General features: G+C 39.2%; 1 protein-coding gene across 1 annotated transcript; it reads right to left on the reverse strand.

Moving 5' to 3' along the window:
- Positions 1-347: 347 nt before the first annotated feature.
- On the reverse strand, positions 348-14,622 carry ddx55 (DEAD (Asp-Glu-Ala-Asp) box polypeptide 55). The gene is made up of 14 exons (XM_028824655.2): positions 14,209-14,622; positions 13,986-14,036; positions 13,817-13,903; positions 13,181-13,272; positions 12,994-13,056; positions 10,768-10,917; positions 10,246-10,435; positions 8,784-8,866; positions 8,049-8,180; positions 7,308-7,400; positions 5,683-5,797; positions 2,665-2,833; positions 2,035-2,327; positions 348-553 (listed from the first exon to the last, which is right to left on the reverse strand). The coding sequence occupies exons 1-14, from the start codon at positions 14,314-14,316 to the stop codon at positions 407-409; spliced, it is 1,773 nt and encodes a 590-aa protein (XP_028680488.1). The 5' UTR covers positions 14,317-14,622; the 3' UTR covers positions 348-406.
- Positions 14,623-15,591: the final 969 nt, after the last annotated feature.

Here is a 15,591-nt window from a genome sequence, read left to right on the forward strand (position 1 = left end):
ACTACTAGGGCAAGTGGTCTACTTTGAGTTGGTGACACAGTGTGCCTGTAAGCACAGAGATGGCCAGGGCAGCAAATTTAACCTGAAAATACTTTTTTTTTGCCATTACTTGCCTTTCAGAGCCCTCTTAACTTTAAAAATACAATCTGACACTTGTCTGCAGTTACTTTTGTAAATAATTACACACGATCCTGCCTGGGGGAATGGGTCCTTATTGTTATACTAGAGGGGACCCTGTTTGTAATGGATTGTGAAAAATAAAACAACTCCAGGTTTAAACAGACCTTTAACACCTTGTTTAACTTCATATGTACAGCATGTGTTAAAACAGACAGTGCCACTAATAGAAAATTAAAATTTTAATGGAATCATATTTACAGTTTCAGAATGTACTCAAGTTTCAGGGTCATTTTGGATTCTTTGGTGCTTTTCTTGCCGTCACTTGCCTTTCAAAGTCCTCTTCACTTATTTTTCCCTTTTTCAACTTTTTTAGTAGCCTTGTATCACTAAGCAGTTCTTCCATATCATCATCCTCCTCCTCCATGTCTGAGCCCTGGATGTTTAAAAACAGTTTTTAAGTTTACTTTTTCACCAGGATAGTCTTTAAGTGCTATAACATTTCTATATAAAATCAACTTAATGCTGCCTTCAGATAAAATATTTAGCATAATAACAAAATCCTTGCACGTCAAAGCTATTCCTAATCTTTAAAAAGGAATGCTCCACCCAAAAAGGAATTTTTTTTATGTTACATTCCCCAAGTACTTTGTAATAATTGCTGAGAACATATTCATCTTTAATTTTTATTGGGTACAGAGATGTTTGTTATAATAGACCCCCAAGGGAAACCAATTCTATACCATGACAAATGATGCGAGAAACATCCATGGGAAAAAGAAAATCTCACATTGCTCATGTCGCACAATGCACATCAATCCACATGTCCTAATCCGGTTGTATGCTCATAACATGCACAACATATGCATTTTTTGCTAAAATTTTGTTGAAGGATATGTAATTAAATATTTTGATATTTGAAATATTTTGTGATGTTACCTGTGTGATCATCAGGGGTTTCCAGTCTATCAGACACACTCACTCAGGCAACCGAGCCATGTTTGATCAGGTACCATTCCCCCATGGGCCTAAAAGAGCCAACAGGAGGCCCTTTCTGCTGCCTCTGATGTTCCTGATTGCTCTTCTCCCCATCTCTCTCTAGTGATGCCAAGTATGCTGAAGGCTCTACAGAATGACTGTCCTGCAGACAACCTCAACCAGCTTACATCGTGCCTTCCAGCCCTGCTAATGGCAGTCCAGCACAAGATCCTCACGGTTGTCTTGCTTCCTCATAAGGGCCTCCTGCACTTGGTCCTCCTGTGGGACTGTCAGCTCCAAGAGAACAATACTTTTTGTTGTTTCCGAGACAAGGAGGATGTCTGGCCTCATGACGTTGAGGCACTGTGCCACTGAAATACCAGTTGCCTCTCCTAAATGAACAGGAATCTGCCAAACCCAAGAAGTTTCCAGATACTTACAGAAAATACAGCAGACTTCATAAACAGGAAACGCAAGTCACATGGGACGGACGTTCTGAATTGAAGAGAAGACTCTTAACCAATGAAGGGGGAGGGGTGGACTATCACTTCAAAATGTGAATCCCATGTGACTTGCGTTTCCTATTTCTGATGCATGCAAACATTTCAGGAAGTAACTAAAATATTTTAGGAAAAAATCCATGTGTTGTGCATGTTAAGAGCATACGATTGGATAAAAGGAATGTGGATTATGCATGAGATTTTTTTGTTTCCCACATCATTTGGCATTTTACAGCATTGGTCACTACTGGCTTCTATTAATACAAAACATTTTTGTTGCCATTCTCCACAAAACATTATTTTCATCGCTACAAACAACTTGCGATAAGTAAGGTCAAAAAAGGGTTGGAGTATCCCTTTAAATACAAACTCCGTTTATCTCCTAAACACAACACTAAAATGAGCTACTAAATAAATCGGCGTGAAGAGTGGCACTCACAGCTTGTCTTTTTCTTTTTTCCGCATTCCTTTTCTTCTTGTCCTTCTTCAGCTTTTGCTTTGACCAGGCCTTATTCTTCAAAAAATTCTTTTTGACTACCGTTGGCTTTTCTCTGTCTTGTATTTCTAACAACATCTTCTGTCTTTGCTTTTCTCTGTTTTTATCTTTATATTGGATAGAATTTGTGTCAATGGCTTCCGGAATAAAGTCTGGTAAATTTTTTCCTTTTAACTCGGGCATCTTTGGCAGTTTTAGTAGAGCAAATCCACGTGCTAGAGCTGCAAAGTCTAGATCTGTAAAATACATTTGAAAAATCAAAACTGTAGCATCAGTCCTTCATAACAGAAAGGTCAGCCCTTATTCATAAACGCACTATAAAGAAGACCCTTCTAGTTAACATCTGGGGAAAGCAATTTATACAAAAATAAAATACTGCAAGAGTCAAAGTAATAAAGCAGGTATAGAAAATAGAAAATACACATGTAACACCTGAACAACACATATAGAAAATAAGCTAAAATTAAAAAAAGGAGACAGACAGTGGCCAGCCAGACAGAGTAAAGGGTATCATGCTTACGTCAACAGAGTCATTTTCAAAAGGCCAGTTTCCCACACAGCTTGCACACCTACCCTTTATTCTGAAGATAAGGCTGCACTCGTGCTTGGCATAGGCCTGCACATAAGAAACAAAGGCCTTCATTCCCTTTTCAAACATGGCTCTGTCAGCCTTGGCCATTGCCTTCAACTTGGGGAGGACATCCACTATATCTTTCAAAGGCTTCATCTCCTGCATTGGGCACTGACCATAGATAAAAACATTAATACAGTTATTATCAGAGATTTAAAAAAAGCAAAACAGACACACCTCTCTATACTAATAAAAAAAACTTAGGTCCAGACGTGATCTTGTCGGAAGACACTTTAACGTCCCGTGAGACAAAAGGACAGCTGCTATACAGGCTTTTTGTGAATTTCCCATCGGGATTAATAAAGTATCTATCTATCTATCTATCTATCTATCTTTTAAATGATCGACACGCAGCGCGACAAGCAGAACACGCAGCTCGTCAGCAGCAAGGCAGCAGCAGATCCGTCCGCATCTCCTTAGCGTGTGTTCAGGCATCCCCCCCAAAACACGAGTGGCAGATATGCAAAGCGTGCCCCAGGGATGGGGTTTGGTTCAGCAAAGTGAGCAGCCTAGTACAAGAAAGAAATATGCACACCCCAAGACATTTTTTCTCTGAAAGAAATAAAGATTTTATGTTCATTTAAACATAAACATCCTGCTACACTTACATTTTATTGCCCATTTTATAATTTAAATACATATACATGCAAATTTCACAAGTTGAGTGCACCCCACATTTGCCACAAATGTGCATCAAGTGCAAATGATTAGTACCTTACTGGAAAGTACCTTATCTGAACTTGTCTCAGCTTTAAATAAGACATTTATTTTAGTTTGCTATTTGCTCAAAGTGTCTGCTATCATCATGCTGACCTCTAACAAACTCTCTGAAGCCTTCACAAAGAAGACTCTAGATGACCTAGGAGTCTGGGAAGGGATTCAAAAAGACCCCCAAACATCTGGAACTCAAACATTTCACTGGCTGGAAGAACATCTACAAGTGGATATTTCAAACTTAGAGCAGAACTTAGGGTGCTGAAAAAAGCCTCTAAGAACACCACAAATTCATCACAAGACTTCCAGGTAGCTTTTGCCACTGCTTATGTCAAAATGCTTGAGCCTACCATTAGAATGTGGCTGCACAAATTACATCTACATGGACGCTGTGCCAGGAAGAAACAGAAATATCGTCATGGCAAGACTACACTTTGATCCTGAACACCAAGGCAAAGACCAGGACTTGCTGAACAATGTTCTTTGGGCGCACAAGGCAAAGAGAGATTTCTGGCTACAGTACGAGAAGACATGTTTGGTGAAAACTAAAGACAGCACTGGACCTGAAGAACTTGAAACCAACTGTAAAGCATGACGGTGGAAACGTTCTGGTTTGTGGCTACTTTGCTGCATCAGTGAATATGCAGCTCATCATTATGAATACAATCATTGTACCAGATTGTGCTTGAGAATAATATGAGATCACCTTTCAGAATACTGAAGCTCAACTGAAACTGGACCTTGCAGTATGACAATGACCCTAAACATTCCAGTAAATCCACTAAGGAATGGCTGAAATGAAAGAAATGGACGGATCTGGAATGGTCATGTCAAAGACCTGATCCAAACTCCACCGAAATGCTGTGCAGGGAATTGAAACATCACAAAGCTGAAAGAATTCTGCATGGAGTGGGAACAAAAACATTCTCCCAGTCGATGTCAGAGAGTGGCAGAAACTCACAGGAAACGCAGACTTGAGCGGGCAGAACCAGAAATCACAACCAAGGGTAGATTTAGATTTTACAGAGAAGTAAAATGGTCAATTTTTCATTGAATAAATTATGTCAAAATCAATTTTTTTTCCCAGTTTACATCAACTTTATCTAAAGATACAGTTTAAATGAAGATCAAACCTTGTTATGTCCAGAAATGTTAAAAACGAAAAAAAAAAAAAAATTTCACGAGGTGTACATACCTTGTCACCTAAATGTATGAAAGATGATGCACGGCTGCTTGAGAATTATACTTCTTTAATTTTTTTTAGTATGAGTAACTGGTTTAATTAAACTTGCCATTTTCAGAAATAATACATTCATATCTATAATTCTAACTATTGTTAAAAGGAATTAGCTAAGTAAGAATTGGATAAAGAGCAAAGATTAAAGAACATTTTGATTCAAAAGCTGGGGGCACTTTGCATAGCACTGCGCTGATCACATTCTCAAATTCTCATTCTTTTTTCCAGGCCAGTTTTGTCTGCTCTACGTGTTGCCACATCACTTCTGCCTACTTGACATGTGCTTTTTTTTTTTTTTTAGGACTGTAAGCACTAGTATGAATGATAATTTCATGGTAAAAATGTGATGGACAGGCACCTCTGTCCAGGGCTTGTTCCTGCCTTGCACCTAATGTTTGATGGGATAGAATAAAGCTTTAGGCCTAGGATATGTATGGATGCATGGGTGTTAAAATTTAAAAAAAGAATTACAATAAGGGTGCTGAAATTTCCAAGCAGCATGGTATACAAGTTTTAGAAAAAAATACTGTAGTTTTATAATTTTGCTTAAAGAGTAAATTATGTTGTTAAGCGGGAGAGTGTTGGGTCAACTAAATATACATGAAATGTTTTTGTGGTGAGGCTGCCACTAATGCAGTTTCCATTTACTTTAGAGTAGAGGAGAACACTCCGGAAGACTACGGAGACCACTTCCTGTCTCGATGGTGCTAGCTCCACGCTTTCCTCTTCCTCTGCTACTTGACAGCCCCCATATATGAAGCTGGCGTTCATTTGGAACTTAGCTTCCTACGAAGTTAGACCTTAGTCTCCTCTGGAAGCTACAACAACAAATACATCACAAGAGACATCTTCAAGCTTCCTTTTGCTCTCTTTACTAAATCCAACCTGGACATTAAACAGGGTGTCCTGTTTAGCCCTAACTTTTCTTTAGTCTATTTCCAGTTTGTTCACAAGGTATTCATTTGATTTTTGCTCGCTAATACAGCTCACCTTCATTGCTTGTATTTACCTTTTGATTGATTGAAAGGAAATTGATGTAGGTTTCTTCCATTGGAAGGAGGAACACAAGAGCATTGCCTGTATTGCCAATGCGAGCTGTCCGCCCACATCGATGAACAAATGCACTACAAAAAGAAGAAATAAAGTGAAAAGCAGACATTATTTTGGCACTAAAATGTCACCTTTTCAAATCTTTATATCACAAAAGAAAACAGACTGAAAGTGGGATATACATACAAGCAATTTCAAATGTGGAAATCTACAATGGTGCCGAGATTTGAAACTAAAACAATTTTACATAAAGTTAAATTCCTGCCTTTATGGAGTGCTCTGGCTATATCCCTTCTTTAGGCACCATGCAGCATTTGAGGAACTTCGGATAATCATTCCATGTCACTTTTGGAAAATTTTATTAATGCACATATAGTACACTACCTGCTTGTTTTGAAAATTCCTTGACCAGAGTGCTAAAACGAACAACAGTGTGCCTGACTGACACCGAGCTACTACTCTTAAATTATATAAAATCAGTAACGGCATACTGCACAATATCGTGTAGTAAATACACTTGACTTGACATTCCTAGTTTTCATCCTCTTTCTCTATACGTTTATCATTTGTTTGCTCAGAGGTTGATGCGCTTGCTGTTTCCTCAGCAGCTCTTCTTTCCTCCACCCTAGAGGCCCACTTCTTCTCTTCTTTCATCAGCATCTTTTTGCATTAAAACTGATTAAGTCAGTTTTTGTGTTGCAATTACTTAGTACATTTTCCTTAATTTTTCACTTAAGCTGGCACTTCAGTCTTCAATCTGCCTCAAGAATGATTTAAGATATGAAGAGGCAGGGGAAGTGACAGTGAAGGTGGTAGGGATGAGAACAGTACCCATATGCATGCAGCGCACAGCCACCCTGCTCACTGCAGCAGACAGTTGTTACTACATTAAAATAAAATAAAAAGAGTAATAAAAATCATCACCTCGAAAGCGGATAGACGACGTCACAAATTTTAGGTCAATAGTTCAAACGGTTTGCGAGCGACAGGTGATTTACAATCCTGGACAGACAAACGGACAGCCACGGTAGCGTAATATATAAGAAGATTATCTATCTAAAGAAATGCAAGGGCAGATTCTGTGACCCCAAGTGCATCAATAGCATCACTGAGATTGGACCACTGTGCATATGCATGAATTCAAGGACACAATTGTCTAACATTAACTACGCTATACTTTCAGTTAAAGGCAGCAAGTTCCACATTAAGGGACAGATCACTGAGTGTTTCGAGGGCCCAATTCAAAACAACCATGGAAAGTGACTCTCACTACTGTGTCATGAGTGATAAGCAATTCAATTCAATTATCCTGATCAAGACGTCTGGAATGTTTTAAGTGCATCATTCCTTATGTTTTACATTATTTAAAATAGCATACGCTAATAAAGAAATAGACAAATAGACAGAAACTAATGTCTTCTTATAAAACACTTCAAAATTTTAACAAAAATGTAAACGAAAATAAGAAAACAATATACTCCAGCCCCCCTTGAGTTTAAGTACTTCAGCTAAACAGACTGCACATTTTAAAAAGCGAGACTTTCCAAGTAGCTTTTAGACATTTCCACATGTGGACCAGTATACCTTGCACTGCTGGGTGGGTCGTACTGCAGGACCCAGTTAACTTCAGGTATGTCAATTCCTCTTGCCATGACATCTGTGCAAACCAAAATACCACTATAAAGAAGTATACAAAACAACAAGCAGAAATGTTAGTATTAAAGTCATTTACATCAGAATTGTAAGATAACATCTCAATCATGATATGTTAAAAAATCCATACAATGCACTCTCCGTTAGCATACTATATACCATATCAACAACATTCATTTATATAGCGCATTTTCATACAAAAGATGTAGCTCAAAGTGATTTACAGGATGAAAAAAAAAAGAAACTATATAAAAAAATAAAATTAGGCAATACTAATTAACAAAGAATAAAAGTAAGGCCCGAATGGCCATAGAGGACAGAAAAAACAAACAAAAATATATCTGCAGGGGTTCCAGGCCATGAGACCACCCAGCCCCCTCTACGCATTCTATCTAACATAAATGATCAGTCCTCATGGAAGAATTTGATGATGATAGTCATGTGGACCTCTGGCCTTCAATCCATCAATCTCTTTTCTGAATCACCTTATCCATTACATCAGATGTCAGCCTAATTATTTTTTTCCTTCACAACACACTTGTGTTATTCAAATAAATAAATTAACTAAGAAAGTTAATAGTTCTCTTGGAGCAATAATAATAATTGTACTTATACAGCACCTTTATCATGCTCAATACAGTGGGTGCTAATCAAACTTGCACCTATCATTACCTTTTCAGCTGGCGAAATTCAGTGAAGATTTTGTTCCGTTTGTGTTTCATTTTTCCATGGATACAGAGAATCTTAGTATTTTTAACCAGGTTTTCTAGAGCTTTCCCATAATATTCCACACAAGCACAAGTACTGAGAAAAATAGAAAGACACAGAATAAGATCTACAGAAGTGGCAAAAGTTCAAAAGAGGTAAATCTAGCACTGTCTTGCAAACAGAAGCCCCAGATCCAAGGTTTAAGTCCCACCATTGTATAACAGGCTTAAATTTTATTTGCCTTCTTAAGAACACAAGAAATTTCACAAAAGACAGGAGGCCATTTAGCCCATCCGGCTTGTTTGTTTAGCTAATAACTGAGCTGCCAAATCTCTCATCCAGATCCTTCTTAAAGATTGTCAACTAGATGGTTCAAGATACCCCACAACTCACTGAGTGAAGAAGGGACTCCCAGCTTCAGTCCTAAATGTACTTCCCCTTAACTTCCACTGGTGTCTCAACATATGTGACTCGCCATTCAGTCAAAAGAATTTGTCTGCATCTACTTCATTAATGCCTTTAAAATCTCTGAAGATCTGGATTAGGTCCCTACACAGTTGTCTCTGCTCAAGACTAAGCAACAATCAAATTTGACTTTAATATCCTAAAAAGGCAATTTTATCCCAAGCCTACTAATACTTTGCAGTAATAAAATGATAGTATGGGGTACATTTCAGTAGCAGAAGGAAATAAACAAACCTGAAAAAGATCAAATGTTTCTCATGCTTGTGCTGTCGAAGGAAAGCCACCAGCAAATTAAACTTCTCCTCTGTTTTACACACCTAAAAACATAATATTATCATAAATGTGAGAAAGCTGAACACATCACATATGAAATTATTACAATGTCACACAAGAACACGCCACAGCTGAAATATGCAAGTAAGCAGAAGACTTGAAGAGAACATGCAAACTCCACACAGACATTAGTCAAGCCAAAATGTGAACTTAAGACTCTGCTGCTGTAAGGCAGGGCGGCACGGTGGCGCAGTGGCAACACTGCTGCCTTGCATTTAGGAGACCTGGGTTCGCTTCCTGGGTCCTGCCTGCGTCTGCGTGGATTTCCTCTGACAGTCCAAAGACACGCAGGTTAGGCGCATTAGCGATTCTAAATTGTCCCTAGTGTGTGCTGTGTGTGTGTGTGTGTGTGTGTGCCCTGCCCGGGGTTTGTTTCCTGCCTTGTGCTGGCTGGGATTGGCTCCAACAGACCCCCGTGACCCTGTAGTTAGGATATAACGGGTTGGATAATGGATGGATGGATGGATGCTGTAAGGCAGTCGTGTTAAACACTGTACTGCCAGGACGGCAAACAAATGATTGGCTACTCCAAAATGCATTTAGTCAACCAACAAAAAAAATTACGTTTCAGAAACATCGAAGGATAAAACATAAAACTAAGTGTAGAAAGCTATGAGGGCCACTAAAGGATGGTAGAGCATTTCTCATTCTGCTCAATACAAGTTAATCTTCAAGACTCTTCATTAAATATGTAAACCAAAGCTCTATCACTGTAGTATAAGAGGCAGAGGTGGGGTGATGTGTATCCCAAACTCAAGTCAATATTAGGCTGCACAATGTGCATCTTCTAACTACTGACCTGAAAGGAGTGAATATTTATGTGATAAATGTTGTGTTTTAAATTTGTGACTAATTTAGACCAATTTGTAGTTTTTTTGTTTTCACTTATATATTAAAGAGTGGTTTTGTCTTGATCTGTGTCAAAAAAGCCTAATTAAATATAATGTGATTCAAAGCTGTAGAACAATAAAATGCCAAGTCTTCCAAGCTAGTGAACCATTTTTAAAGATATTGAACTCGTCTTCAACATTTTAACAAGTTTGGTTTATTCAGGGTGAAATACTAGTATAAGAATACATTACAGATATCCTCGTAATTCATGAGCAGCATTTGTACATAAGTGGCACAGTGGTTAGTGATGCAGTCTCACAGGGCCAACGCTCCTAGTTTCCAAATGTCTGTGCATGCACCCCAATTCTTTTCTTTCCTCCTAAAGATCTGCTCGTTAGTGTAGCTGCCGATTCTAAATTTTCTTCTTGTCAGAGTGTGTATGGTTATAGTAATATGGCTGATTGTGCTGGCCTTCAGCAATGCTGAATTAAGACTCAACAGGAACAAGAATTTGAAAATCTCAGTCTCTCACCATATAATAGTTTTGGAGTCGGGCTGGTGTCTTCTGGGTGCTGCTTGCAGCTGCTCCTTTCTCCTTGACCGTAATTCGGACAGGATTACGAAGGCCGGCTCTAACTAGGTTCTCCACTTCCTGAGTCTGTGTTGCCGAGAAAAGCCCCGTTCTTCTTTGTTTTGGCAAGTACCCTAAAATAGTATTTAAACTGCAATCACAGAGATGAGAAAATATTGATTGACCCTTTTTATTTCCTCTTCACACTTTCATTATAAATGGCTGTTTGTTGCCAAATAAAGTGCTACAGTGCATCACTCAAAAGGTGCCATTTCAATTAAATCCTTAGGAGGCCCTGCCAGAGCAACTTAAAGGCAAATGTCACACGGAGTCAAATCTCGAAATAGTTTCCATTATTGAAGACACTTTTAATAACTCAATGTTATTTAATATGCACAAAAAGACAATTTCCCCTCAGGGATTAATAAAGTGTATCAAATCAAATGAAGCATAATTAAGAGAAGATAATTTGTCTCATCATACCTCGCTTCAAATCCCATGTCAAGCAGCCTGTCGGCTTCATCTAAAACTAACACATCAAGAGTCTTAACACAGCTTGCCAAGTCCAGCCCATCGGCCTTCCTCCTAAACATGTCTTCCAAACGGCCTGGAGTAGCCACTACGATGTTTCCCCTAATCAGATTCAGAAGAATCATAAAATAAATTAATAAATAAATAAAAATAAAAGGTCATCCTAAGAATGAGAATTCCAGATCAGATTACCTCTAAACTAAAATGTATCCACATTGTTAAGGACTCACTTAAAAGCAAATTCTAGGCTGATATGGACAACTGAATGGCAAATCTAAGACGATACCAGCATTTACAATTTCCTGTTCTTTAACATTTATCTAAGTAAACTGCAACTCATTCTGTGTCACCTAACGACTTAATTACATACACACTGTATAGATGATTACATTTGTGAACGTTGACATTTCATTTCAGAAAAAAAAAAAATTCTGAAACAGTAATGTGTTCTTTTGATTTTATTTTAGTGTTTTAAATGAAAAGCACAGCATATTCTGCTCTGTTAATTTTGGAGTAATGGGGTTTGCTTACAGCCAGTCTTGACTGAATGCATCAACTCACTTAGATAAGGGCTCCGTTAATAAAAGAGCAACTGGCAACGTCTCCTATAATACAGGGTTGTTCCTTTAACCTTTAAAATAGGCAGCAAGGTGGTGACTTTTTACATGACTCATTATTAAAATCATTTTTACATTGTCCCAGCCAAAGAAACCAAGTAGTAAAATCTGTCATTTTGTTGTCTCTTAACCTTGGAGCCAGCATTTGCTCATATAAGAATGACTGCCAATTTATTGTGCATCACTAAGTGTGGACATGTATGCGGAGTCCTATAGCCATTTACTTATGATGTGCACCCAATATTGCCTGGTTAGGTTGCGGCTCGCTGCAAGCTTGTGCTACAAAAAGTACTTTCAGGAAATGGATGAATACAAGACAATTAAATGCAATAAATGGAGGATCGCAGGAATCGTCAGGTAGAGGGGTCCTTTCATTGGATTGGCTGGCCCAGCGCTGTTTCAGCTGTGCAATGGCCAAATGGGGAAGGCAGCTTGATGACTGAAGTCTCCAGGTCATAACCCAGGTCAGAATAGGTCTTATTCTATGTTAACTAATGTTGTCTTATTTTAATTTCTTACTTTGTCTTTTAATTTTTCTTTTCTTCATTATGTAAAGCTACTTTTTTGTATGAAAATGTGCTATATAAATAAATGTTGTTTTTTGCTGTTGTTGTCCAGGACCCTTAACAAATCCTATAATGTGATATCATCTACTGTTAAATTCTGGTCTGTACTTGTAATATTTTTATACTATATTGAGGATTTGTTCTGTTCTGTGTATTGAATTGTATTGATCCTCTTCTTTTTGACACCCACTGCACGTCCAACCTACCCAGAAAGGGGTCTCTCTTTGAACTGCCCTTCCCAAGGTGTCTTCCATTGTTTCCCTACAACGGTTTATTTGGGAGTTTTTCCTTGTCTTCTTAGAGAGTCAAGGCTGGGGGGCTGTCAAGAGGCAGGGCCTGTTAAAACCCATTGCAGCACTTCTTGGGTGATTTTGGGCTATACAAAAATAAATTGTATTGTAGTGTAATTATGTTAACTACTTAACAAGGTGAGCTGAACAGACTTTCAACTTTTAAATTCCCCAACCCAATTCTAGTGTATCCCTTAGGATTCTGGGTTTGTTCTAATCATAAGACACATTTTTCCAGGCTGCTTCAATTCTTAAAACCAAACCCAAAGTTACTGAACGTTCCAGGGAATCAACTGTAAAAATTACAGAATGGGTGTTGGGCTTTGTCAGCCATTCGACATAAAGATGTCATAGTTTTTCAAATGAAAAGACTTTTGACAAGTTTGTTTTTGAGTATTGTGATGCTGCACAGAAAAGAGGCTAACAGACAGCGAGAGATCAGCGGACATCACCAGGTAGTGCTCCAGTCGCAGTGTGCAAGGACAGGATCGGCGTGGCTGACCACTGGAGCTGCTCCTTTAGCTCAACTGTTTCTGTAACAGATGCTGGCCACCTTCAGGTTACCACAGGGCAAATATTCAAACTGAAATGCTTCATGGCGTAAATCCATGGCAATTTATTTTATGTTGATGTTGAATGGAGATTTTATTACATAAGATTATTACATAAAAAATTGTATACCTAAATCAAGCGGTTGTGACTTACCCTTTCTCATTGAATTTTTGCACATCTTCAATTGGATTACTGCCACCAATCAAGAGAATCTGGCTGGGAAAAATGAGTAAAAAATAAAATAAAATAAAGAAACAAAAACAACGTAGGCGATTAAATGAAAAAGAGATTAAAAACCAACCACAGCAAAAAGAGCCTCATCTATGCCACGTTTGCTTACCTAAACTGTGTGAAATGCCTCAAGAAATGCTCCAGCACCTCACTGATCTGAATGGCAAGCTCTCGAGTTGGGGTAATGACGACTGCCCCGACCTGCAAGAAATTGAGACACAAGGAGTTTGAACAAGATGGGGTGCACCATGGGAGGTTTCAGGCAAAAAAGAGAAAAGTCGCAAAATCAACCGGAATGTTCAAGCAAATTATAGAAAAAAACCCCGCTCTAAATCCGTTAAGTAGTTCTCTCGTGAAAAGCGGAGAGACAGACAGACGTTGGATTATATATAGGTGTATGCATTCACTTTTTTGTATAATTTTATTATGTTCTTTTTTGCACGTAAACACTTCTTTGACATCTTGTAAAGCACTCTGAGCTTTGTATTTAAATTATGCTATTGAAAAAAATGCTGTCGTCATTTCTCAAGCATAAACAGCCCACCCTCCGAATGACTGATTTTCTCAGGGCGAGTCGCTGGGGGAGTCAGACTACCCGACTGCCTCCGACCCGTTAAGCGGGTGGAAGTCATTGGAAAAGTCGCGCAAGCCACAATAAAGGCTGATCGGGCCAAATCTCTAAACTTTGTACGAGTGGGCAGGCTTGTTTAACGAAGACCGTTCAGAAGTAGATCAGAAGACTTACCTGTCTTTTCTTTAATTTCTCCTCTCTGCGAAGCAGTATCTCAATTATGGGGATCACAAACGCCAGGGTCTTTCCACTGCCCGTGATCTGAATGAAAGCACTATTTAGAATAATAGCAATATTTTAAATAAGTGACTGAACAGATGTAAGAAGTCAGATGATAACTTACCGCCTCGGCCGCGACGTCCTTATTACTCATAAACAGCGGGATGCACGCGGACTGCCAAAAAGTAAAAACGCATAGAATAAGTCAATGTATTCGGATTGCTATACAATTTAATATAAGAAGCGGCGAAAATTATTACGGAAAATGAACGTCGCCAAAAGTGCTTGCATGACACCCTCAAAGACACGTACGTGATGCGAGAATAAAATCAAACGTGTTTTTTTACCTGTACAGGAGTCATATGCGTAAACTTGAGCTCTTTTAGTGCAAGTAAGACACTGTCATTAAGCGTCACCGGTAAGCTACTCCACGTGCCTTCCGTGACGCCCTCCATGTCTCTCACTTTCTCTCCGTTTTCGTTTCAAACGTGTTTCGCGAACGTAAACATTCCTCAGGATCACTTCCGGCCGCGCTGCTCCACACCACTATGTTCCGAAAAGTACAGCGGATGGCGAATTTTTCGTTCCGCTAGCGCAATAATGCGCAGATGGTGTGTGCGCTTCCTGAAAAGGTTAAGTCTTTCGGATTTATTTCAAAATGTAAATTAAACACAGCTGCAAAACGCTTTGAAAATAAAAAGTTCTGATGTCCTGAGTTTTGACATTTATCGCTTATTATGGGCGGATTTAAATATTTAACTGGACCCAATATCCTCGCAACACCGGGCGGAGTTAAACGTGTAATGAATTCATAGTCGTCACTCTTTTGAGTCCTGTCGAGATCCACCTTAGACAGAACAGGCGTGACCTGCCCGCAAATGATGAAATTTGAACTTTTACTTAATTTTGTTCACTGGATAGTGTCTGGAGCCTATGCTAACTAGCACCAGCCACAAGCCAGGCACAGTCTCTGGAGTGGGTGCCAGTCAATCGCAAGGTGAACACACATCTGGAGCCAATTTAATGTCGCCAAACCACCGACCCTACATGTCTTCGGATTATGGGAGGAATCCGACAAGGGGAGAACATACAAGCTCAACACAAGGTGCGCCTCTAGGGTATGAACGCTGGCCTCCTTATTGCAAGGCACTGCACCATCAGGGTGCCATATGGCTGCCATTCAAGTAGTAATTTCAAGGTCCACTATACATGTCTTAATAAACTGTCCTGTTAGACCCTTTACTTCTTCCAGTCCCTTGTGGCACACTTCCAAAGAGTCCCGTTAATTCACGCAGCGCTCACCCCACCGTACTTCACAAATCTGTTGGAGGTGCCGCCTCCGTGTTAGTCTACTTCATGAATAACACCCATTTCAAAGCACCCACCTTTACATTAAGGCTAAGTGGGCATTGACTTTAAAACATTTTTTTCCAACTCTTTTAAAGGCTATAATGGAGTTAGTGACACCCAGCACAACACAAGTCTGAATAGGATTGGGACAGCATTGAACCATGAGACACCTCAACACCATCAAATTATCCTGACAGTTAAACATGGGGAATTTTAATATATGACACAAAAACCAGACAGGCAGCAAGTCAGCCAGATCCTAGTGCCTGGAGCAATCGGATCACAGCACTACCCACCCACAGTGCAATTATCAACTTTAACAAAGATGATTTTCCAACTGCTAGAGCAGTGCTGTAATGGGCCGTTGCCCCTAAGAATGT

Source organism: Erpetoichthys calabaricus, chromosome 18 (assembly GCF_900747795.2).
Source record: "Erpetoichthys calabaricus chromosome 18, fErpCal1.3, whole genome shotgun sequence".
NCBI lineage: Eukaryota > Metazoa > Chordata > Cladistia > Polypteriformes > Polypteridae > Erpetoichthys > Erpetoichthys calabaricus.

Excerpts from the sequence above, each read along its gene's own strand:
- ddx55 (XM_028824655.2), bottom strand. The coding sequence starts at position 14,316 with ATGGAGGGCGTCACGGAAGGCACGTGGAGTAGCTTACCGGTGACGCTT. Across the intron at positions 8,181-8,783 it reads AAACATTTGATCTTTTTCAG|TACTTGTGCTTGTGTGGAAT; the intron begins GTTTGTTTATTT and ends TATTTTTCTCAG. Across the intron at positions 2,328-2,664 it reads CCTTATCTTCAGAATAAAGG|ATCTAGACTTTGCAGCTCTA; the intron begins GTAGGTGTGCAA and ends TGTATTTTACAG.